The sequence below is a fragment of the Enhydra lutris genome, unplaced genomic scaffold, assembly GCF_002288905.1.
Source record: "Enhydra lutris kenyoni isolate GAN:26980312 unplaced genomic scaffold, ASM228890v2 scaffoldscaffold2, whole genome shotgun sequence".
Lineage (NCBI taxonomy): Eukaryota > Metazoa > Chordata > Mammalia > Carnivora > Mustelidae > Enhydra > Enhydra lutris.
The window spans coordinates 56,103,530-56,130,557 of NW_019154086.1; the positions used below are offsets into that span (position 1 = coordinate 56,103,530).

Consider the following 27,028-nt stretch of genomic DNA (forward strand, 5'->3'; position numbering starts at 1 on the left):
CTCCTAATCTCACAACACAAACTGAGGGTTGCCGGGGTGGGGGTAGGGGGGTGGGGGGGTGGGGTTATGGACATTGGGGAGGGTATGTGCTATGGTGAGTGCTGTGAAGTGTGTAAACCTGGCGATTCACAGACCTGTACCCCTGGGGCTAATAATACATTATATGCTAATAAAAAATTTAAAAAAAAAAGTGTCTTCCTAGAGTCTGACCTGGAGATCTGTAACTATAAAAGGACATAATTGGCTCTCTTTTGACATCAAATAGAGCATTTTAAAAGAATTATATTTACACTCCTCTTAGCCAAGTCTTTGAGATTCATACTGATCATCTATTTCAGCATATGAATAAGACAGCTTATTTTTTGTGTTTTCTGTTTCAAGGTTATATTTACATTTACAATACAGCCAAGCCTCCTCAGCACTCAATAGTTAGTTCTGTATCATGACATGCTGTGTAGGCGACTAATATGCCAAACCCAGTGACAAAGAATTGCTTGCTTTGTCTGCTGGTTGTTTATTTGTTCTTCAGTTTGAATGCTTATTGTTATTAAACCTTGCAAACATCCAGAGATACATAATAATGACCCATGTTTCCAGGAAAGAGAAGGGGGTTAGAAGAAAACACTACTTGTACAAAATGTCTTGCTTATATTAATTTGAAAACTGCCATGAGGTTAGATGAGAAGTTTCAAAACTTTCCTAGCCTATTTCTATTTCAACTTAAAAATCTTTTTCCACTAAAATTAAAAATTATCCCTTTATATTATCACTAGAAATTCAATTAAATCAGAAGACAGCTCTGTTCAGTTCTGAGTTAAATGGAAGAGACAGAAACATGTTCTCTAAGAGCTAATTCTGGTTGGCTTCTCATGACATTATGAAATAGAATGGAATCTCTTCACCTGGACTCCTGCCATGTTCCTAGGGACTGTCCTTCTCATCGTCAGAGAAGGGAGACAGAGGGCAATGCTGGAGGTCTCATGGTGGGGCTGGGAAGGTTAATCTGGGAGAAATATTGATATAGTTTTCAAATCAACTTAAATTTTAAAGATCATTTCATATGGACATACTCTGTACCAAATAAAAGAGACAGGTGAGTAGTTGGGAGGTGAGATAAGTAAAAGATAAAGGAGAAAATGGTCATTTAAAAAAAAAAGAAATATTAATTTGGTCATTGGTTCCACCTTTAAGGAATTAAAAAATACAAGTAAAGGTCTTGACTTATTTGGAGATTAGTTTTGTTTGCTGGACTCTTTTGATCATGGCATGCTTTCTCAGACTGTCCTGCATGGGTCTAAGCTTTATACTTGTTCTTTATGCATTTTCATATTTGATACTCATAATCAATGAGTATCTGTTAATCAATTCCTCCTTAACCCCCAGAATATTTTACTAAGCTGTCAATACTTACTGACAAAATACTTACAGAAAAAAATTTTTTTTAAAGATTTTATTTATTATTTGACAGAGAAAGACAACAGCAAGAGAGGGAACACAAGCAGGGGGAGTGGGAGAGGGAGAAGCAGGCTTTCCACTGAGCAGGCAGCTTGATTCGGGGCTCGATCCCGGGACCCTGGGATCATGACCTGAGCAGAAGGCAGACACTTAACGACTGAGCCACCCAGGGGCCCCTACAGAAAAATATTCTTAACCCCCAGAATATTTACTGAGTTATCAATCTTAGGGACAACCATGTGTTATCACTATTCCACGTGATAGAGATACATCCACAGACAAATCAGACAAAACCAAAATGTCCTAATGGGATTCCCTTTCTTGTGGGGAGAAGCCAAACTAGTGCATTATACAGGATGTTAACAAATGCTGTGGGGAAAAATAAAACAAGAAAAAGAGGAAAAATAAAACTTCCTATCGGAAGGGAAACAGAGGACATTACAGCTATAAAACAGTCCCATGGAGAAGATGACATCTGAACAAAGATTCAGAGATGAGAGTGTGAACCATGTGGATTTGGGTGGAAAGAATTTTCCAGGCAGAGGGAAGAAGGAAAAAGGCCCTGAGGTGGAGGCACCTCATGCTGTGGGAACAGAGAGGAGGCCAATTAGCATAAAGCAAAGTGAGTGAAAAAAGAGAGTAATGGAAATATAAGAAACTGGATACAACACGTGAACTTTCAGGCTAACTTTGTAGCTATTTGCCCTTCCTCACTTCTGTTCTTCCTCCACTCAAATGACCATGAACCTGGTGGGTTTTATTTACATCAGTAGTCATTGAAAGTAGAAGTAGACACATAATTCTAGGGCTAGATTATTTGTTTTTATTAAAACACACACATGCGCAACTTATACAGACTGGTTACTTAATCAACCACTCTGTTTTCTACCATAGGTTCCTACCATCTTCCAAAGGGATTTAAGGGGACAAATAGTACAGTGTAACATTTTGACACTTAGGTGTTTTCCATGCCTAATCCCTTCTGTTGCTCATAGTAATTCATTGAGGAAGGAACTACCCATATTAATGTCCTTTCTTTTCTTCTTTCTCTTGTTTTCCCCCATTTTCTTCAAGCATCCTCATCTCTGGCCAATTATTCACCAGTCCATCTCACTATTGCCAAGAACTACAGCTTTCTGTGGATGATCTCAAACGGTAAGCCATCATCTCATCATGGCTATTTATTTTCACAAAATTATTTTATTTAGTAAGTTATTTTAACTTTTTATCATTTTATATTTTTTCATTGTGATAAGTGATGATAAACCCCCTCATCTATTTCACCCATCCCCATCCCCGCCCCTCCCCTCTGGTAATCATCAGTTTGCTCTCTATAGTTAAGAGTCTGTTTCTTGGTCTGCCTCTCTCTCTCTGTTGTTTCCTTTGCTTATGTGTTTTGTTTCTTAAATTCCACACATGAGTGAGATCATGTGGTATTTGTCTTTCTCTGACAGACTTGTTTCACTCAGCATTACACACTCTAGCTCTACCCATGTTGTTGCAGATGGCAAGATTTCATCCTTTCTTATGGCTGAAAGATATTCATCACATCTTCTTTATCCATTCCTCTCTTGATGGACACTTGGGCTGTTTTCATATTTTGGCTATTGTAAATAATGTTGCAATAAACATAGGGATGCATGTATCTCTCTGCATTAGTGTTTTTGTATTTTTTGGCAAATACCTCATAGTGCCATTCCTGGATTGTAGGGTAGTTTGTTTGTTTGTTTTTTAATTTTAGGGAGAATTTCCATAGAGTTTTCCACAATGGCTGTACCAATTTGCATTCTCACCAACAATGTTTCTTGTGTTTTTTATTTTAGCTATTCCAACAAGTGTGAGGTGATATCTCATTGTAGTTCTGATTTAAATTTCCCTCATGATGAGTGGCAATGTTGAGCATCTTTTTATGTGTCTGTTGGCCCTCTATGTCTTCTTGGAGAAATCTCTGTTCATGTCTTCTGCCCATTTTAATTGGATTATTTGTTGTTGGGTTTTTTTTTTGTTTTTTTTTTTTGTATTGAGTTGTATCAGTTCTTTATAGATTTTGGATATTAACCCTTTATCAGATATATCATTTGCAAAACTCTTCTCCCATTCAGTAGGTTGCCTTTTAGTTTTGTTGACTCTTTTCTTGGCTGTGCAGAAGATTTTTATTTTGATGTAGCATCAGTAGTTTATCTTTGCTTTTATGTCCCTTTGTCTCAGGATTTTAGTTCTTAAATAAAAAGTGTCTATATTTTAGGTGTGCAACATGAATCAATATAGACATATATAGTCAAATGATTAGTGCAGTCAGCTAATTAACATATCCCTCCTCACATAGTTAACATTGTTTTTTCGTACAATGAGAGCACCTAAAATCTACTCTTAGAAAATATCCAATATTCAATATAGTATAATATATATTTTAATATATATAATATATATTCAATATAGTATAATATAGTATTATAGTCATCATGCTGTACATTAGATCTTCAGACTTATCAATCTTACATAACTCCATCTTTGTATCCTTTGAACAATATATCTCTGATTTCCCACTTCTCCACCCCAGTAACTAGTGTTCTACTCTTTGCTTTCATGTATTTCACTCTTTTAAATTCTACTTATAAATGAGATGCAGGTTTCCTTTTCTGTGGCTTATTTCACTTAGTATAATGATGTGCAGGTTCATCCATGTTGTTGCAAATGGCAAAATCTGTTTTTTTTTAAGACTGAATTACACACACACACATACACACACACACACACACACACACACACACACACACACACACACACTTTCTTTACCCATTCTTCTGTCAATAGAAGATTAGGTTGTTTCCCTACCTCGTAGATGTAACTGATTTTTCTTCGTGTATATAACCAGAATAGAGATTATTGGATCATACGGTATTCTTTTTTTACCTTTTTGATGAACCTCAAAAACCATTTTACATAATGGTTTTCATAAGGTTTTCCATAATGGCTGCACAAGTTCATATTCCTACCAAGAGTGACAAGAGTTCTCTTTTCTCCATATCCTCACTAACACTTTTTATCTTTTATTTTTTTTGTAAAAGCCATCCTACAAGGTGGGAGGTGATATCTCATTGTTGTTATGATATGCATTTCCCTAATGATTAGTGCTTTTGAGGTTCTTTTCATGTATTTGATGGCTATTTTTTTTTTTTTTTTTGGTTTCTTTTTGTAAAATTTCTTTTTTTGTTTTTTTTCTTTTTTTTGTTGGTTTTTTTTTTTTTTTTTTTTGGTCTCTTTTGGAAAAATGTCTATTTGGGTCCTTTGCCCATTTTTAATGAGTTGTTTCTTGTTTTGCTATTGAGTTGAATGAGTACCTTATATATTTTGGATATTAGCCCCTTATCAGATATACAACTTAAAAATATTTTCTCCCAATGTATAGGTTGCCTTTACATTTTGTTGTTTCTTTCCTTTGCTATACAGAAGTTTTTTGGTTTGATATAGTACACTTGTTTGTTTTTGCTTTTGTTGTCCAAGCTTTGGTGTCATATCTAAAAACAGTGCAAAGGCCAATGTCAAGGAGCTTCTCCCCTATGTGTTCTTCTAGGGGTTTTATACTTTCAGGTCTTGTGTTTAAGTTTTTACCCTATTTTGAGGAGATTTTTGTGTATGCTGTAAGATAATTTCATTCTTCTGCAAATTGATATCTAGTTTTCTAACACCATTTATCGAAGAGTCTATCCTTTTCCATGTGTATTCTTGGGACCCTTGTAAAAACTAGTTGGCCATACATGTTTGAGTTTGTTTCTGGGCTCTCTATTCTGTTCTGTTGATCTATGTGTCTGAATGTATGCCAGTACCATACTGTTTTGATTACTACAGCTTTGTAGTATAGTGAGAAATCAGGAAGTGTGATGCCTCCAACTCTGTTCTCTCTCAAGATTGCTTTGGCTATATGGTATCTTTTGTGACGATACATTTTAGGATTGTTTTTCTATTTTTGTGAAAAATGCCATTGGAATTTTGATAGGGACTATACTAAATCTGCATATCATTTTGAGCAGCATGGAAAATTTAACAATATGAATTTTTCCAATCCATGAGCATCAGATGTCTATTTGTGTCTCCTTCAAATTCTTTCATCAATGTTTTTGGTTTTCAGTGTATGGGTCTTTTACCTCCTCACTTAAATTTATTCTTAAGTATTTTAGTCCTTTTGATGCTATTATAAATGAGACTGTTTTCTTGATTTCCTTTTTGGATAGATCACTGTTATTCTCATTGAATTTCTTTTAAAAGCTGAATTTTAATGGATAATACAGAACAGAATTTTCAAATGGAGCTCTTTGTACTTTTATTTTAGATGAGGTTCCAAAGGCTAAGAATGATATTACAGGGCAAGTCATCCTCACTTCTAAAGCAGAATTCTAGACCACCTATGAAGGGCATGTGGGGTGGGTTCCATTAACTCTGGCCCATCATCACTCACTTCAAGACTATGTAAGGGGCAAGAACCCCAAGTGAGGATTTTTTAAAAGAGAGTTATCAGGGTGCTTTGAGTCAGGTCCCCTCTCATAGAGGGACTTGCCTTAGCCCAAGTGAAGTGTGGTTTCAAGAGAACCACTCAGAGTTATTGGCTTATGTGTCCTGGCATTTGGGATGAAGAGAACTAGTGCCTGACTTAAGCTATGTTGGGAACCTATGCTTGACTAGAAGAGTTGAATGGCCATATTGGAGAAGAAAAGCACTTCCCCCCAAATAGGAGGCCAAGGTGCATGTTTTCACATGCAAAACAGGGTGCCATGAAAAGACATCTCACCCAGGAAGAATATCTATAGGAACAAAAAACTACTAAGAGGACAGAACTCTGGAAGCTTATAAGCTGTAGGGGGATAATAGACAGAAGATTGGAGGAGAGGCATGGCCTGCATCAAGGGGACAATAGCTACAGGCCAGTCACAGACTTCTGAGAAATCTGCCAGAGTGCCTCATGAGGTCAAGATGGCACATTTTTTATTCACCCCATCTAGAGGGCACTTAGGTCAGATTACAGTCAGCCTGATAAGGAAGGTCTTTTCTTACCTACCTCTCTCCTCTCTTCCACATGATATGACCCCAAAAGAGAGGTCCAAACCAATAAGCAGGGGTGCAGGAGAGGATTGAGCCAGGAAATAACAGACATTTCTTCCACCCCAACCCCCACAGACATGAAGCACACAACCTTCCATCCCCAGCTTCTGCAGCTGAGGTACACCCACGTGTGGTTGGTAGGAGAGGGGGGGAAAGTTCTGGATCAAATTAATTTTTTGCAAGTTTTGACATTACATTTGACAAGCCTTTTTAATTATTGACACAAGTCCATTCTTGAATCTGAAAGGGACCAGACAACATTTATTATATGAACATCACCAGGAAAAGCCTATAGAGGCTAAGGAGAAATTACTCAAGAGAGCTCATCTGGAGTTAATAATGGGGAAAAGAAAATTCTTTTTTTTTTTTTTTTTTTTTTGCTAATGTACTCAGTTCAGCTCATTTATTCAACTAAACATAAAGGTAAAAGTTATTTGTATGTTCAGGTTGCTGCTGTCAGAGTGATCTGGTTTGTCAAGCTCAATTGTTCAAGACTTTGCCTTATTTCCATGTAAAACTGAACCTGGAATTTAATTTATTTCTTCAAATAGTAATATTTTTACTTGACCTTCCACCTATTGACATACTGTCTACCCACATAGCCACCCAGCTTCCTTGACAAATGTGTAAATTGTACTCCATCGATTCACGTGCAGCTCAAAGAACCTCTAAACCCATAATGACATTAGCTGGAGCGCCGCACTTAAAAGAATATAGGCCGTCAACTACATCTAAACACATCTGCGCCGGTTCACCAATCCCTGATGTCAGGATTAGAGGGATATTGACCTTCAGACCAGCATAAAGGAAATATATGGTGTGAAATCTTGATCTCTGCCCAAGACTGTTTGCCCAGGGGAGGCAGATTATTTGAGGAACATGTGCTCACTGAATGGCTAAGGCAATGTGTATTGCCGGATTACTGGTCTGGAAAGGATTTTCAGGACCACCCCCACACCCCCGGGGGGAAAGGACAGTAAGCAGGACAGAGTTCATTACATGTTGTGTGGTGTGTTTACAGACACTCAGTACTTTATGAAATGAATGCAAGAATAGGCCGGCCAATAGCTTTTTTTCTACAGCTACCTTGTTCCAAAGAGTGAAGACTGGATAAGCAATACTCGATACTTCTGCTCCCTCCTGTGATTTACATTTAACAATCTTGTCCAATGGGATATCTTCCAGTGTAATCCCCCAGCCATTCTGACATGATTTCTCATAAATCAGTTTTGTTGCTTCCCCTAGGCAGCTGCTTCCTTTAGTCTGTACCCATCAGTGTCTGATCCCCACCTACTGAGCACTAAGTGTCCTTACTTGTAGAGCTAGCCAATGGTTAGGGTCAGACTGGACCTGATATTTTATCTGAAGTGTTCAGGAGTAGAAAGAATCTAGACTGTGGAGATTAGCTAAAGCTTCAGAGAAGGCTAAATATCAAAATCAACACCATCAGGTCCAAGGGTTCATATGCAGACAAAAATCTGAGGCAGAGCCCAAAGGCCTGTGGCCTGGTAGACAGTAAAACGGGAAAGTAGGCAAGTTGGTCGTGCTAGAAATGTGAGCTCTGTGTAACTGGGGTCCTGCTTGTCTTGTTCGTTGTCGTATCCCAGCACCTCTTAAGTTCCTGGCACCTTTTAGGCACTCAATGTGTATTTGTTGAATGAATAAATGTCTTGGATGATTGCCACCATCGGGGCTGGCATTTTTGAGGCCTGTTCTTTTAGTCACACGCCCTGAAGCTAGTTCAAAGCCAGAGTTCGAAGGCATAGGGCCCTACTCAGAGCACCGGGAGCGCCTGAGTTAAGTACTGCCTCACCTGAGACTGGTCAGGTGTCTCCGATTGTTCCACCCCATCAGGTTGCCTTGTCTCCCCATTTAGCTTGTCAGTGTCATGTCTTTTCCTAGGACAGTGCTGCAGATGCAGCTGGGACTCAGAAAACACCCATCCGTTCAGGCTGAATTGTGCTGGGCTCCCTGGGTAACTCCTGCAGTTTGTTACGAGGCTCTCCTTCTCTAGTCAAAGAACATTGTTTGCATTATCTTACATTCATTAAAAAAATATCCTTAAGCTGAGGAAGAAAAAAAAATACAAACTGGATGTTTGCAGCAAGACATGTAGCTTAATAATTAGGACTGAATTATACAGTGCATTCCATAGTAGAATTTGGAATGAAACCACAGCCTTTTGAAGCTGGTCTCCATGACATGTTCCATCGTGTTTCCTTTCTTAAAAGAACACAAAGGGTGAATCCTTTTAGCTTCTGAGACATAAGGCAGCCAGTCATCATGTGATTTCACAATGACCCTCCAGATTACCAAGACAAAATTTGGATTTTTCAGTTGTAATTCAGTGTTTCTTCTAAGAAAATAAGTTTTGTTTAGCCTAAAAGAGCCACTGATTTAACATTTTTTGACATTTTAGACTGAAAATTGTTCCAAACATAATTTGTTACTCTTTTGACAGAGGTCCAGATTTTATAAAGTGAGAAACAGCTATTCTCATACCTGAGCCTTGATCCTAAAATGGTTTCTCAATCTCAGCACCACTGACATTTTGGACCAGATAATTCTTTGCTGTGGAGGCCGTCCTATCCTGTGCTATATAACATGTGGCATTCTTGGCTTTGGCAGGTGGCACCCTCCCCGCCAATTGTGGCAAACAAAAATGTCCCCAGACACTGCCAAATGTCCCTGGGAGAGGGGGTGGCCAAGTTTCCCTGCTGAGAACCACTGATCTACAAAAGTCCTGTGGTTCAGTGTGGTAGGATCTTATTTTAAGGAGCTCTTGTGACTCTCCAGAAATTTCCCAACCATATCACTTTAGCATGAGAATAGATCAGATTTTCTTCCTGCTTTTTAATGAGTATGTTCATTTGACTGTTTTCTCTTTCCCTGTCTAATACTAGAGCTATTTTATATTGCAGCCTCCTTAAGGTAACAAATGTTCTTTTTCTTTCCTTGAATTTCTTCACAGAAATAAGAATGGTATTTGGTCTGATGGATGCATTTAATGTATATCAACTAACCCTGTGGAAAACTCAGTATGAGAAACTCATTTCTGCTTTCAGCTGGTAGAAGGTTAGTATCATAAGGGGCATAATTGTTTTCTTTTTTGGTCGCTGTCGGATTCTCAGTACCTGGAAGAATATCTGGTATGTAGTCATGGCTTAATAAATATTTGGTAAATTAATTATGTCACTTCTTTTCTAAAAAATATTTACAGGGCTCCCAGTCCCATTTTCTAAGGGATAACACTGAGAATTCTTGGGCTGGGGCTTAACACTTTCTTTATTCTGCATTTTCTAATCTTCTTCTCTGCTTCTCTGCTACATAATCCCATCCTCTGACCCAAACTTATCTCCTAATATTTTCTCAAATTCCCACAAACATTCTTGCCAATGCACAAATTACTCACTTTGTTCTCTTTGCTTAGAATTTTTTTCAAGCTCTCAACTGAGTCAAGTAAATGCAACACATACTTAAAAGGTCAGTCATCTTATTTCCTCTCTTTGGTAACATTTCCTGGCTCCAAGAACCCACAGGGACATCTTCTTATTCAAAGTATAAAATTTGCTGGTCTGTACCTCTCCCTGAGTATTTTAATTCTATAAGATGCAGCACCTTTCACTATATTATTTTTGAATTATCATTTTTGTGGGCAGATATAATCTCTTTCCAAGTACACTGCAACCATTTTGAAGGCAGAAATAAATTATCATCTCTTGTTAAAGACATCATAAAGTATATTAAATGACGCTTATATAGTGAAGGAGCAGTATTCTCCTTAATTCTTTTATTCAACTAGTACTTTTTTTCCCTCATTTTTAAAATTTAATTTCTTTTCAGTGTAACAGAATTCATTGTTTATGCACGACACCCAGTGCTCCATTCAACTAGTGCTTTTGTGCATCTGCTCCATGCTGGGTATATGTCCCCTGTCCTCACAAAGTGTTCAGGCCAATTGGAGAAACCCTGGTATCGAATGTGGCAAGAACTAGATTTGAGTCCAAAGACTCTGGTGTGAATACTAACTTTGCCACTTACTAGTGGTGTGGTCGTCTCAGTGACTTCATCTCAATGACTTCATCTGGAAAATGGGGATGATAATGCTTGCTCTGTCTACCTCCCATAATAAAGATCAAGCTGTATTGCATTTTATGTGCAAATATTTTCTAAATGACAGGATATGGTGGTTTTAATTCATCCACAGTTTCTTTAATACTCTTCCCTTCAAGAAGTGGAACCTAATTCTCCTCTTGAGTCTGAGCTGGACTTAGTGACTCGCTTCTAATAAAGCAAAATGATGCGTGCAATAAAACGGCAGTGCAACTTCTGTCTTGGTTACTCTGTTTCTTGAATTCCTTGGTCTGAGCAAAGGCAGCTGTTCCAATGTAAGAAGCTTTCTGGAGAGGCCCATATGGTGAGGGACAAAGGCCTCCTGACAACATGCTCAAACTTGGAAGCAGAACTCTCAGCCCCAGTCAAGCCTTCAGATAACTGAAGCCACAACCAACCCCATTTGACTCTAACCTCATGAAAAGACCTGAAACATACCATCCAGCTCAGCTGTTCCTGGCTTTCTGACCCCAAAATCATGTAAGACAATATATGTTTTAAAAGTTGCTAATGTCGGAGATAATTGATTAGGGAGAGCTGGGTAACTGGATAATATGTAGAGTACTAAAGAAATTTAAGGTATTGTTTTTGACTATGCAAATATTTGTTGAATGAAGGATAACATAATCTACTGAGGTTTATTGCTGAATGATGAGTTAGGAATGGAAGAAAAAGCAGCTTCCAATAAAAATTGCAAAACATTAAGAACTAGGAGAAATCAGATGAATGTAAAATTTCTGCTGGGTGATCTGCAGACATTTCCCACCCGGCCACATACTTCATTTTCTAAGAGGTATCAACCTGTGACAGTGACTGCAGGCTATGTGCCAAAGGGTACAGGCTGAAAGAATTGTTCGTTTCTCCTGACTGCTTTTGTTTTATTTCATTTCCCATTCTCATTTTGAGCTAAAATTGATAGTTTTAATTAAATAAGAAACGAGAACTGTACTTCTCCTTTGTACAGGATACATATATATACTAAAGAAAGTAACCATGGTTCTTTGTTAAACACAAAGGCTATAGGCGTGGGAATTTATGATTTGTTTGCATCCGTGCGACCTTCTGAAAGTCACTGCTCTCCCTTTGCCAGAGTAACACTGACCCAGCCTGGCCCCCATTATTAATAATGCCATTGGGAGACTGAATTCACAGTCCTCACCAGTCAACTTTGTCAAAATTAATATGAACTAGAACAAATTTAAATTTAAAACTATCTAGCTACATCTGGTCCACAGGATGCCCATTTATAACCAATTTCTTAAACACCCCACTGAGAACACAATTGTGGAGAAGACTGTCAATTTATTAACCTATTTAATAATAAATACAGAATTTAAATTTCTCACTGCATATTTATTGACCCTAATTTTGCCAGGGTTTCAAGTGAAGGGCTTTGGAAGCTATGTTAACTCTTTAAAGCTGTAAGAATAGTACTTAATATATTTGCCTAAAATCTTATAGGTGATAAAAGACTGTGAACCATACAAATTTTCTGAAAATGTTTTCTTTATCAATCTGTTTGGTTAAAAGATTGATAGCTCATGGAAAATAAAACAGGGTAGTCACTCGTTGAAGATGATATGCTACTATATATAAAAAATCCTAAAGACACTACCAAAAAACCACTAGAAGTAATAAATGAATTCAATAAAGTTGCAGGATACTGAATTAATACCCAGAAATCAGAAGCTTTTCTATATACTAATAAGGAAGTCTCAAAAAGAGGGATTAAGAAACAATTCTGTTTATAATTGCACCAGAAATAAAAAACAAAAACAGAAAAACCTTAAGAATAAACTTAACCTAAGAGGTGAAAGACCTGTATTCTGAAAACTATAAAATACTGATGGAACAAACTGAAGATGACACAAATAAATGGAAAGCATCCTACGCTCACTGATCAGAAGAATTAATAGTGTTAAAATATCCATACTACTCAATTCAGTTTATAGATTCAGTACAATACCTATCAAAATACCAACATAATTTTTCACAGAATTAAAAGAAATAATACTAAAATTTGCATGCAACCACAAAAGACCCCAAAATAGCCAAAAACAATCTTAAGAACAAAGCTGGAAGTATCACAATTCCAGATTTTAAGATATACTACAAAGCTATAGTATTCAAAACAGTATGATACTGACACAAAAACAGACACACAGGGATGCTTGGGTGGCTCAGTGTGTTAAGCCTCTGCCTTCAGCTCAGGTCCTGATCCCAGGGTCCTGAGATCTAGCCCCACATGGGGCTCTCTGCTCAGCAGGGAACCTGCTTCTCCCTCTTTCTCTGCCTGACTCTCTGCCTACTTGTGATCTCTCTCTGTCAAACAAATAAATAAAATCTTAAAAAAAAAAAACACCAACACACAGATTGTGGAACAAAATAGAAAGCTCAGAAATAAATCCATGCTTATATGGTCAATTAATCTATGACAAAGAAGGCAAGAATATACAATGGGAAAAAAAACCTCTTCAACAAATAGTGCTGGGAAAACTGGAGAGCTACATGTGAAAGAGTGAACGTGAACTATTTTCAAACACCATACACAAAAATAAACTCAAAATGAATTGAAGACCTAAATGTGAGACCTAAAACCATAAAAATCCTAGAAGACTACATGAAAATAAAAAGCTTTTGCACAACAAAGGAAACTATCAATAAAACAAAAAGTCAACCTACCAAAAGGGAGAAGATATCTGCAGAAGATATATATGCAAATGATATATCCAATAAGAGGCTAATAGCCAAAATATTTAAAGAACTTATAAAATTCAACACCCCAAAAATAAAAATCCAATAAAAAAATCAGCAGAAGACATGAACAGACATTTCTCCAAAGAAGGCATCCAGGTGGCTAAGAGATGTATGGAAAGATGCTCAACACCTTACACTCAACAGAATAGCTAAAATCAAAAAACACAAGAAGCAGTAAATGTTGGCAAGGATGTGGAGCAAAAGGAACCCTCATGTACTGTTGGTGGGAACGCAACTGGTACAGCCGCCTTGGAAAACAGTATGGAGGTTCCTCAGAAATTTAAAAAGAGAACCACCCTATGATCCAATAATTGTGCTACTGGGTATTTACCAAAAAACCCCACAAAAAACACTAATTCAAAGGGATACATGTTGGCAGTGTTATTTATAATAGTCAAACTATGGAAGCAGCCAAATTTCCATTTATCCAGATGAATGGATAAAGAAGATGTGATATCTATTACTATATCTATATCTATATCTATACAATGGAATGTTATTCAGTCATAACAAAGAATGAAATCTTGCCATTTGCAACAACATGGACACAGCTAAAGAGTACAATGCTGAGCACAATAAGTCAGAGAAAGACAAATACTATATGATCTCACTCATGTGGAATTTAAGAGACAAAACAAATAAGCAGAGAGAAAAAGAGAGAGAGAGAAACTAAGAAACAGACCTTTAATTATAGAGAAAAACTAATGTTACCAGAGGGGCGGGGGTGGGGGTATGGGTGAAATAGGTGATGAGGGTTAAGGAGTGCACTTGTCATGATGAGATGATGAGCACCAGATTATGTATGGAATTGTTGAATGACTGTATTGTACACCTAAAATTAATATAACATTATATGTTAACTAACTGGAACTAAAATAAAACATAAAAAATAAAATAAAGAACTTATACAATTCAATACCAAAAAACTAAACAATCCAATTTAAAAAAATGGGCAGAGAACCTGCAAATATGAAAATTTCATATTTTTTTCTACAGAAGACATACAGGAAAATGCAAATCAAAACCACACTGAGGGGTGCCTGGGTGGCTCAGTGGGTCATGATCTCAGGGTCCTGGGATCGAGCCCCACATTGGGCTCTCTGCTCAGCAGGGATCCTGCTTCCCTCTTTTTCTCTTCCTGCCTCTCTGCCTCCTTGTGATCTCTCTTTGTCAAATAAATAAATAAAGTCTTAAAAAAAAACACACACAGTGAGATATCACCTTATCCCTGTCAGAATGGCAAAATCAAAAAGACAAGAAATAACAAATGCCAGAGAAGATATGGAGAAAAAAGAACCTTTGTGAGAATACAGCTACTATGGAAAAATAGGATGAAGAAAAAAATAAAAAGTGAAGTACCATATAATGAATTCATGAAAACATGAATTTGAAAAGATATATGATAGGCACCCGTATGTTTATTACAACATTATTTACAATAGCCAAGATATGGAAGCCACCCAAGAGTCTACTCAATAGAGGAGTGGATAAGAAAGATGGACTATTATGTATCCTTAAAAAAGGACGAGTTTGTGCTATTTGCGACAACATGGATAGAGCTTGCGGCTATTATGCTACATGAAATGAGTCAGACAGGGAAAGATAAATACCATATGATTTCACTTATATGTGGACTCTAAAAATAAACACAAATAAATAAACAACCAGGACAAATCAGACCTATAAATACAGAGAACAAACTTATGGTTGCCAAAGGTGGAGGGGGTGGGAATGGGCAGAACTGGTGAAGGTGAGTAGGAGATACAGGGTTCTAGTTATAGAAGAAGTAGGTCATGGGATGAAGGGCACAGCATAGGGAATATAGTCAGTGTTGTATTTTAACAGTGTTGTATGGTGACAAACAAGTGGCTACCATTGTGCTGAGCACATCATAACAGGAGCTGAATCACTATGTTGTACACCTGAAACTAATATACATTGTGTGTCAACTACACTCAAATAAAAAAAAAAAAAAGAATTAAAAAAAAAAAGAAAGTAAGACTGAAAACATTCTTACTTGTAGGAGACATGCTGTTGACTGGAGAAGGTTGGGTGCCAACGGTTGATGTGACAACATCAAGCAGAGGGCCTACGGAAGGGTTCACTGAGCCTGAAAGGATGAAATGAATAATGATGATGAACAAAATATTGTAATAGAAAGATGATGTGTTGACCTAATTTTCCCCACAACTTTATCCATTTATCTCAGAAATTGTTACTGAAGGTCTGTTACATTAAGGCTGTGGGACATGGTGGTGGAGGACACCAGACCCTAGGTAACAGGCAGGGAGCCAGGCATTGTGTTGAGTGTAGGGCACCACAGGGTTGCAAAGAAAGGGCACTGGCTGAGATTGGGAAGTCAGGAGAAGCTTCCTGGAGAAAATAACATTTAACCAAGCACTGGTAGAACAACTATAGCAGCTAATATTTCAAAGTATTTGCAAAGTAATCATACAATCTACAAATCTGCAAGACTGTAAAATTTTATTGGCAAGAGTAGAAACAATGATGTAACTATCCAACCGGAAGTAACATCAATGAGCCTAAGATTAATGGTATTATTACTGCCATTACTAAAATGCCTGTTTTTGTCAGAAAAATTTTATTTGGTTATAACTTTTCTCTGTGTGTGTGGGGGGGCAGGTAGGGATGAAAGGGAGGCTAGAATATATTGTTTTATCATATAATACATTTATATCGGTTCCTTAAAGCTCCCACTATTCAACTGTAAAATAGTCCTACTAGCAGTATAAAACAATCTACAAATGCCAGAAGGATCTATTGACTTTAGGAAGGTCAAGGTTAAATATGGTTAAATGATTTTGAGGCAAGGGAATTTTGCAACTTTCTAGATATAATGACATTGGGTAGCGTGTCACACATCTGATGAGCTGTGTCAATAACTTGGACATTTAATTATAAATTATACTATTGGTTCTGTTCTATAATTTATTTTAAGAGAAAAGAATATATTCTATAAATTGTGTCACCTGATAGCACATAGTACATTAGAAGGGATCTGTGTTTTGTAATCAAGATGTATCTGTGTTTTATTTTCAGTGTTGGTAGTGTTGTTGCTGTTGGCTGTAGGTGATGCTTACAGCTGGCTCTGACTTGTTATCATATAAATGATCCCTTGCTATTAAGCTCTGAGGAGGTAGGTATGGGATGGGTACAAAGTTACCTGAGAGCATACAAATAGGCTAGTGGAATCTTCTTCCACCCATCCCATCTGAAACATATTTGAACACTTCAGCATGACATTCAAATCTGATCATTATTTTCCTCCCCCCATTCCATTCCCCACTTCATTTCCCGATGCTGCCTATCATCTTTTACATCTCAAATCATCCGCTCAATCCAAAGGGTGATATTTCAACCTGATCTCCATGGATTCTTGCTTTGTGTGCATGCTGTTTCCTTATACTTTCCCATTGCAAACAGCCTGGTATGCACCATCTGAAACTTGAAGAATCCCAGGGATCTTTGTGATGTGCTCAGAGTCCTAATATTTAACTTAGCAGGGACCTTAGTACTCTACATCATCAGTATACCCCTCAAGAGAAGTGACTGTGTTGCTCCTCATGGTATTTCTGGTTCCCGGCAAATGCAAGTGGATGAATGAATGCATATGGATTCCTTCTAAACGTTGAAAGAGAGAAGACCAACTTTAAGTGCCTATCTGAAGGCTGGTGCATAATAAGCGTATCTGCCAAAGCGGTGACCTTAATAAGCATGGGCCTGGAAAAAGAATGCCTTGGTATTTTGCTCTGTAGACTGACTGGAACAGAGGGTGGCAAACTATGGCCCACAAATCAAATTCCACCCATCACCTGTGTTTGTAAATAAAGTTTCATGGAAACATAGCCATGTCCATTTGTTTATGTAATGTCTATGGCTGTTTTTGTACTACAATGGCAGAGCTGAGTAACTGCGATAGAGACCCTATGGTCCACAAAGCATAAAATATTTACTATCAGGCAGATAAAAACAGAACATGTTTGCTGATTTCTGGAAAAGAAGATGTTGATAGGTTATGCTTAATCCTAGATTTCTGCAAAGGGAAACATTTATTTTTCATTTACTGACTATTTCTATTTTAAGATATTATTCTGCCATATTTAACACCACATGGCTTTGTAATCGGAGGGGTTCTCAGCACACATATCCTTACAGTGTATTAGGAAGTTGCCACTGCAAGATTTGTATTTAAAGATGAACTCTTTGCCCTGTAACAAAAATGATGCATGGCTTTCAACATGAAACCTGCAGCCAGAAAAAAAAAACAACAACAACAAAAAAAACAGTCCTTCTGGTTTCAGATTGTCTTGTAAAGTAGAAACTCTGCCTTGGTCAAAACAAAACTCAGAGGGTGTAGAAAGAAGTGGCTAAAACCTAACAGGAAATAAAAAAACGAAACAAAAAACAACAAAACTATTTCCCAAAAGTCAAAAGCAGAATTTAGCAGAAGCATGTCAGTCAGTTTTCAGACCATCACATTTGGCATCCGGTTCTAAGGGATTAAGCTGCTGGCCTAAAGCAACTTCATCTGCTCCTGAGTGTGTCTCCTCTGCAGCAGGCCTGGCAGGATGCTCAAGATCACCCTCATGGGTAGCAGTGGCCAGGTGTCTGTCTGTCCCACAGGGCAGCTGGTCAGTTCTAGGGCTTCCTCAGAGCTTGGATCAGCCCTTAGCTGGTCCACCTAGAAATGAACCAAACTTCAGATCTTGCTAGATCCTTGCTTGTCAAAATGTAGTCCATGGCTTCTCTTAGGAGCGTGTTTAGAAACGTAGAATCTCAGGCCCTCCCCCTCCAGCTCAACTTAGTGAATCAGAATCTTCTTTTTAACAAGATTCTTGGGTGATTTCTGTGTATATTAAAGTCCTTAACTGATACCCTTAGGATCCCTAGGATCAGACAGGGTATGAGAAAAATCATGAAATAGGAAGGATTTGGCATATTCTGCCTCAATATTCAGTTGTTCTCTTGCCCCACTATTGAGATATCCCTTTCTGATCCTTTCTCCATATTCCAAAATACACATGCACCCTCAAACACACATGACTCATCAACCCCTAACTCTCTCTCTATCCCAAATGGAAAGCCATTTAATGATGAATAACAGCTGATGACAGCGAGGACATTACCCACCCCAGGGGGTATTTGCACTCAACTTTTGTTTTAAAATTAAAAAAAAAAAATCACCTCCACCTCAAAACAAAACAAAATAAGACAAGGCAACTCTGTATATGCCAAAAAAGTTGACCCAACAGTGCTACAACTTTAGACACTCTGGTAAGCCAGGATAGCAGTGAAGCAAGCTACCTTGGCCCCTCCTGTTAACCTAGTAGTCTTTGAACTTCAGCAAATGCCCTTAGGCCACGTGATCGATTAACTTTCCTTTGAATAGCTATAGATCTTGCATTCATTCTTTCCTAGAAAGAACAGAGCACTCCTACACCTCCTGAAACAGGAAGCAGACCCCCTTGCACAACCCTCCAGCACTGAGATAAGGTCTCTAGCTGGGACCACCAAGTCTGCATATCATCAAGAAATGTTACAGAGCACTACATTCCCTTACCAACTAACTGCCCTGAACCCCTTTAAAAACTCCCGGGCTAGGGAGAAAGCCTTTGGACAAGAGTCCACCTTCTCCTCAGGTGGCCAGTCTCTTGAATAAAGCTCATATTCCTTTCTAGTCAAAACTCCTTTTTTTTTTTTTTTTTTTTTTTAAGATTTTATGTATTTGTTAGAGCCCACAGGCCAGGGGAGTGGCATGCAGAGAAGGCAGAGGGAGAAGCAGGCTCCCTGCTGAGCAAGGAGCCTGATGCTGGACTCCATAGAGCACCCGGGGATTGATTATGACTTGAGCCAAAGGCAACCGCTTAATGGACTGAGCCACCCAGACAACCCCAAACTCTCTTTTGAGTATTGTCCTATTGAGCAAGGGGCAGCCAAACTGGGGTTTGGTAACAGCAGGGTAGGATATTTTGGAAAGAATCTTAAAAAAAAAAAAATGTATTTATTGTTGAGTCACAGGAATCTGCAAGCCCTGGTATTCCATGTCTGCTTGATGAGCCACTGATCACCTGACCCTGACCCCTCCCCTTTTCCGAGTTTACTAGAATAAGAATCACTGAGCATTTGAACTTCCTGGGAGACCGTGAGGTAGGTGGGGAAGGGACTGTCTCTGGGGACTGTTAGCTTGCAGGCTTCCAACTCTTCTTTGGGAACAAAGGGCAGCAAAAGCTCCTCTTCCCTTACTAAATCTCCTTTTTGCTCTGTAATATTCTCAGAATTTCTCCACTTTAGATTTTTGTCCTGTATTTTCATATCAGTATCTGACAACAGTAATGGCTTGATAAAGCAATAACTCTTGCACAAGGCATCAGAAGTTTTCCCAGTGTTCATAAAGCACCCAGCAGTACTACCATGAGCAAAAGTACGTTTGGAAGAAAGTGTTTCAGAACTTACAACAAGTAAGGGAGTGTGATCCAGTGATGATACTGCTTTACAGAGTCTCCACTACATCTTCTAAATCATTCCCAAAGATCCATGCTAGAATGTGACTAGAATGTAAGCTATAATTTTGGGAAACTGCACTCTTCAAGATTTATTGGCTTTAATATTTGATCATAAGGGCTAAAAATTCATTTGACAATTTAAAAATAACCATTTGCTCAGAACCTAAAATTATACTAGATCAAGGGCTGTCCTGTAAAACTGGAATTGTGGTATGTTTTGGGTATCAGGATCAGTGCCCTTCCTTATTATCCTAAAATTAGTCATTATTTTCTGATCTTAGGACTTAGCATACTTCAAGAAAATGCGACGACAAGCCACAGATTGGGAGGAAAATATTTGCAAAAGATTCAACTGGTAAAGGACTATTATTCGAAAAATACAAAGAACTCTTGAGACTCAACAGTAAGATAACAACCTACCTGATTTTAAAATGGGCCAAAGACTTTAATAGACACCTCAGTAAAGAAGATAAATGGATGGCAAATAAACATATGAAAAGATGATTCGCATAATATGTCATCAGAGAAATGCAAATTCAAACAACAATGAGATATCATTGCACAGCTATTAGAATGGCCCAAATCCATAACACTGACGGTATGAAATGCTGGTGAGGATGTGGAGCAACAGGAACTCTCATTCGCTGCTGGCAGGAATGCAAGATAGTACTGTCACCTTGGAAGAGAGTGAAGTGTTTTCTTACAAACCTAAACATACTCTTACCTGCAGTCCAGCAATCTTACTCCTTTGTATTCACTCAAAGGAGCTGAAAACTCGTGCCCACACAAAAACCTCCACATGGATCTTCACAGCAGCTTTATTCATAATTGCCCAAACTTGGAAGCAACCAAAATGTTTTTCAGTAGGTGAACAGATATATAAACTGCGCCATGTATAAAATTGAATAGTATTCAGTACTATTAAAAATCAGGCTGCCAAGCCATAAGACAACACTGAAGAACCCTAAATGCACATTATGAAATGAAAGAAGCCAATCTGAGAACGCTACATATGGTATGATTCCAACTATATGACATTTGGAAAAGGCAAAATTGTAAAGACTAAAAAAAAAAAAATTAAAAAAAATCAGTGGTTGCCAGGGATTGGAGTTGGGGGTAAAGGATGGATAGGAGGAGCAAAAAGGATTTTTAGGGCAGAGAAAATTAAAGGCTGTTTGAAACCACCAGCAGGTACATGTCGTAATACATTTGTCCAAACCCATAGAATATACAATACCAAGTGTGAATCCCAAAGTAAATTATGGACTTTGGGTGATTATGATGTGTCAGTGCAGGTTCATCAGTTGTAACAAACGAACCATTGTGTTGAGTCAAGCTGATAGCGAGGGAGAATGTACATGTGTGGGGGAGGGTATATAGGAAATCTCTGCACCTTCCTCTTTTGCTGTCAACCCAAAACTTCTCTAAGAAAATAAAATAAAATAAAACCTTTAAACCAAGAAAAACTCAGTTTTAATGTCAGGAAAGATTGGAATTTTCAACATGGTTCTGTGATGGGATTTAGGAATTTAATGTTGTTTGGGTGTTAGCTCATGTTCTTAGAGTCTGCCAAAGTTACTGGCAAATCTACGTGAGAACCAGTTACCTTTACCCTATTCTAAGACTGTAGCCCTTAACTGTGTCCAGCCTTCTAGAAAGGACGTGCATTTATCTCTGAAGGAACTAGACAAAACTGAGTATGGATGTTCCAGTGTAAATCCATGACCACTTCTGAATGATTAACTCAGAGTTCATAGGGAGACATGTGTGCAGCATTATAAGCACGATGCCACTGTCCCAGATTCAGAACGGCACCTGCCCCTCAATGGTGGATTTGCATTGAGCCATGTACCCTTCCCATCCAAGGCTCCCAGGAACCAACTGCCTGCATTTATGAAAGGGCTGGGTAGGACCCAAGACACAGACAGTGGCCTTGAAGCGAAGGGAAACTTTTCCTTATAAGCTATCCTGGATTTTACTAGTATGTTACAGACTACAGTATCTCTGAAAATAGGAAAGTGGTAAAAGATGTTAATGGTCTTGCAGGGTTGTGATAATGGCTAACAAATCTGCTTAAGTTTTACTTTACTGTTATCTGTGCATGTTTGATAGTTGTCGTTACAAACTTCTATTTTTTATAGGCAATCTGTTGTCGCTGTATTTGTTGAGACATTTGTTCACATCTTTTAGGTAGAAAAATCTCCATTATTTGGTGAGGTATAGAGTAGTGAATATTCTGGTTAAGCAAATGTTGTGATAAGTAGAATGATCCTGCATATCAATTTTCAAGTCATAAAAATCTTCAGTGTGTCAGATTCTATGCTTCAACCTAGGGGCATGAAAATCATTAGGATAGAGTCCTTATCCTCAAGCTATTTATATCTCATACATGGCTTAAGTATTAAAATTATAAATCCTATATATAATTTAATACTTAAGTATTAAAATTGTAAGTTCTATATATATAATTGAAGGTTTTTAGTGACTCAGAAGGGATTGTAGGATTTTAAGAATCTCTCTTGATCATCAATATATTAGTGTTAATTTTCATTATATGGCATGTTAGCAAAAAGCTATTATTAAAGAAAGTTGAAAAAAATTTGCCATATTCACCAGAAATTCTCAGAAACAGGAATCAGCTACTTTTTATTTGAAGAAATTCTTTTAAGCACAGTCCCATTGTTTTGTCAAAAAAGTTTTGATAGTATGAAATTTAATAATTTTGAGTGGTGTAAAGAGTTTTCCAAGATTAAACTACCATGGAAATAATGAGTGTTCTATTTATTCTAATTAGAAGGGTTCTGAGTTTATGGCAGTCTTGATCACCCCTGGTTGACCTTATTAAATAGACAACTCACCCAAGGAAAAAGTGATCTTTTCAGATGAGATATTCCACACTTCATTTCCGGGGACTGGAGACAGAGCCATACACCAGATGGTCAGGTTGTTTGATTCGGCTGGTTTATTACCATACACCCTTGTCAAAACAGACTTCAGCTCCAAAAATCCACCTTTGTCTTTTCTCTCTTCATTAGTAATGTATATTCCTACAAGACAGATCCGGGACAAGATCAGTCACCAGTGTTTTCTGTATGAGCCATAAAACGATGTCGAGGCATGGCTGGGGATGGCCCAGTTTACAGTAACAGTCTAAAATGGTCAAGTCACAGCTTCTGCACATTGAGGGTTTATTCCAGCAGGTCTAAACTGTTAACCTAAACTGTTTTGCTCAAGCTCCTGCATGGTATTGATCCATGGTCAAGGCACAAAATGTATCGATTAATAGTGTTGCTTTATTTGTGACCATGGGTCTGAGGGGGTTGGGGGCCAGCTGTCCTAGCTCACCAGCATTGTTTATTGGAAACAGTGAGATTGATCATTTGCACGTGACCTGGGCTAGAACCTGGGAAGGCTTTATTGTCGAGTCTGGTTACATAGCAGGAATATGTCTAAGTAAAATACAAAACAACCTCAGCCAAGATTCATTTTGGGTTCCCATTTCTGAGGTATTCTCTGCCATATTGGTCATTCCCCCCCCCCTTTAAAAAGAACTCCATGCCTGATTTCACTGGCCCCCTTGCTGTAAATCTAGACACGTGATATGTACCCTTACTTTAATGGTGTTTTTATATTGTATCTTTTTTCCTGAAATAAGCTATAGATTTATAACCATTGTCATTTTGGGTCTTGTGAGTCTCCTTTAGAAAAAGAAACTATTTAACTGCCACTGTTAGTCCAGCCTCCAAATAGCACACATGGCAGCAGGAAATTAATGTAAAACCATCTGTCACTGTAGGCCAGAACTTTCTGGACTCTCCATAGCTTTTTTACATGATGGGCTCTAAATGCTAGTTTTGAAGTTGTTGCTTGCCAAAATAATAACTAAACGCAGTTTTACCACACTGCCTGGCCTCATGGTTAGGAGGGTAACCCAGCATATCAAGCCAGGGCTTACTTAACAGGAGAACATATGTTTAATGACCTTTAAGAGGTATTTTCAGGATTGCATCCATTGTTATTAAGGGTGAATTATTTTCAAGTGAGTAACAAACCCAGTAAGAGTCTAAAAATGAATCAAGTGGATTGATACAATCGTTCATCAACATGAACTTTTTATTTTATCAGTTAAAAGTAATAATGTAGCAAGAGCTATGGGACTCAGTTACTGTTGAAAACATATTGAGCTTGGAGCAAAAGAATGACTCAAGAGAAAGGGGAAGGGCTGTTGTCCCAGGCAGGGAATGGCTGGGATCGTTCTGCCTGTTTACTACCTCTGAAAAATAAGGCTTTGTACGTTCTCACCTGAGCTTGCCTCTATGTGTGTTCCAGCTCCAAGACTTTTTAATCCTCCTGGAGGAGTTCCTTGTCATAAAGCCCAGTCCTTTATGTATACTTCCTCTAGTCTTCCACACCCCACCCCACTCAGAGCCTTACAAGAGAAAGTAGAAAGTATTTGTTTATTGATTTAAAGCAGTGGTGCTAAGTTATCTGATAAATGAAATTATTAATAAATGTATGTTGAATTAAACTTTTTTTGCCCTCCTATAAGACATCTGCTTTTACTAACAGTTAAATAAAACATGAGCATTTATATGTGAGTTAAAGAAATCAGGTGTGGGGCTCCTGGGTGGCTCAGCTGGTCACTTGATTTTGGCTCAGGTCATGATCTCAGGGTCCTGGCATCGAGCGAGGAATCTGCTTCTCCTCTTCCTTCCCCTCTGCCCTCCCCCTGCTCGTGCACACTCTCTCTAAGAAATCTTAGGAAAAAAAAAAAAAAAGAAAAAGAAGAAGTCAAGTGTATTTTTTAATTTTGGGAAATGTGACCCACTCCGGTCCTCTTAGAGGCACTAGATACGGTATCAGAAAATAGCACCTGGTAGGCAAGATGATGTTTGTTTTGGAATGAGAGTCGTTTTTAAATGCCAAGATCAACCTGGTCAATGGTAATTTCTATTCTTCTTTGTTTTCTTTCTTTTTTTTGCCAAACCCATTTCCACTGACTGATTTCCTTACCTTCTTTTTCACCTTGAGGAAAGTCTCCTCCTATAAACCATGTGAGATTTGCTGTGGGAAATACATTCCTCAGGGAGCAGGTAAATGTTCTCTGGGGGTAAAGGCAGAACATAGAAAGGGTTATTTGCAAATTCAGAAGAAACTGGTACCCCTTACAACCCCACCAACTCTTACATGCCGCAAATTGGCAGGAAAGGATTTTCTCCACTTTCGACAAAGCTGTGTTTACCTTTCAGAGGTTATGTGAAAATGTGAGCTACAAATTGGCTGTCTCCTATAGAGATATCATGAATTCAGAGCTGGAATCATAGGTTAACTTATGAAGAATCTAGGACTAGACTAATGTTGCAAGTCTGGATTCTGGGTTCTGGAGAAGGCAGATCACAACTGCATACAGGAAGAATAAAATAATACTAGATGGAAGCCAAAGACTAGAAAAATGGAGAAGCTCTAACAGGCAGAAGCCAGAAAAGAATATTCTGTTACACTAAAAGCTAAAAGATATCCATATTTTGGTTGTTTCCACTCCCAAAATAATGTAAAGTACTACTTATAGTCATAACCACAGACACCGTTATTATAAACATCTCACTTTTGACTTGTAGAGAATTTATGTAATTGGTTTTTCATTTTATCATCTTAACAATCCTAGAGGGCAGGTAGGACATGCCTTATCATTGCCATTTGACAGATGGGGAAAGCAAGGCCCCGAATCACAGAATAGTGAAAGGGAGTGGAATGTAGTCAATGGCACAATTGGGAACTCTGCCACTCCAGTCCCAGTCCAAGATATTTCCTGGTAAGACACATTGTACTGAAAAAGCTTATGTTACAAAACCAGAAAGCTTAGAGGTAGGGTCAGTTATGTTTTACTTCCAACACTGTATTTGCTCTTTGTGAGATGATAGTTTATTTCAACAGCCTGGTGAAAATATCCAATAAGACTTTATAGGACCCTCATTATTTTATTGGAGACACTGCAAAATTATAATCCCATTTATAGTTTTTTGTTTTCTCATCAAGAGATATATGTATTTCACACACAGCCAGCCCTGGTTCTTGTTCTCAAATAATTTCCACAATGGATGGATTCACTAGTTAACTAGTAAAGAACAATGAACTATACGTAATACTTGGGGTGCCAATTTCCCCACAGACTAATAATACCCAGAGAGTCTGGTCCTGAGCAGAGTTGAGACACCAAATTTAAGGATACTAGAGTAGCATTTTCTGGTGAGGTCCTACCGAGGTACAGTTTAGCACCCTCCCCATACATCCCTACAAAAAGCCCAAGGAAATCACCAGACTTTCAGAGGGGACTGTCTGTGAAATGCAGAATGGCACATAGAGAACACGGCAGCTGCCAGTGTTTCCACTCATTCTGCACTTGACAATGGGGACATGTGCGTGGATCAGCCACACAGACCCATGACATAATGTCACTTTTTGTCCTGGAAAATCAAATGTAAAACCAGGTCCCCTAAAATATAATTTATTTAATAAAGAAAAGAGGGTTCAATTTCTTTAATTCAGTAAAATGCCAAAGATTGATGTTCATCTTCAGATGGTCCAGGAAGGGATGTAAGAGTTACAGGAAATGAATTTTTTTTTTTTTTAAAGTGGTAAAGGTTTTTATTAACGGCAATACTTTAAACCACTCTCATGACTCATTTTCTCCATGCTCGGTTAACCCACCATAAAATGATGATACGGTAATATCAGGAACAAGTACGGGTTCCATTATTTTATAAAGACAACAGGCTTACTGAAGAAATCTCTTGTCAACATAATAAAAGTATTAAAAAACTTTAACTCTTGTGGATTCTCTGAATTCAGATTTTATGGAGTGAGTCACATTTCAAATACTCTCTTACCACCTCCAAACTGTGTTCCAAGATTTTTGTTTCAGAATGTGGTTCTTGTCCTGAACTCCTCCTTCCCAGTCTCTCTAAATTCGAAAAGCCACAGACTTAACCAGCTCAAACTGAAGTCAAACCTCTTATGAAACATCAAGTTTAGAGGGTTTTGCTGAGCAAGCAGAATTACCGTTGTTTGGGAACTTCCAAATG

At 38.1% G+C, this 27,028-nt stretch overlaps 1 protein-coding gene across 4 annotated transcripts in view; it reads right to left on the reverse strand.

Moving 5' to 3' along the window:
- LOC111149337 (CD96 molecule) overlaps positions 1-27,028 on the reverse strand; it is a 90,765-nt gene that overhangs the window by 22,926 nt on the left and 40,811 nt on the right. For 3 of the 4 annotated variants that reach the window (XM_022506349.1, XM_022506342.1, XM_022506336.1), the window contains 3 exons: positions 24,960-25,050; positions 22,805-22,993; positions 15,440-15,532 (listed from right to left, as the gene is read on the reverse strand). In XM_022506349.1, the coding sequence (XP_022362057.1) occupies positions 15,440-15,532; positions 22,805-22,993; positions 24,960-25,050 (373 nt within the window). The remainder of the gene's footprint in view (positions 1-15,439; positions 15,533-22,804; positions 22,994-24,959; positions 25,051-27,028) is intronic. The other variant, XM_022506359.1, reaches the window with a different exon arrangement.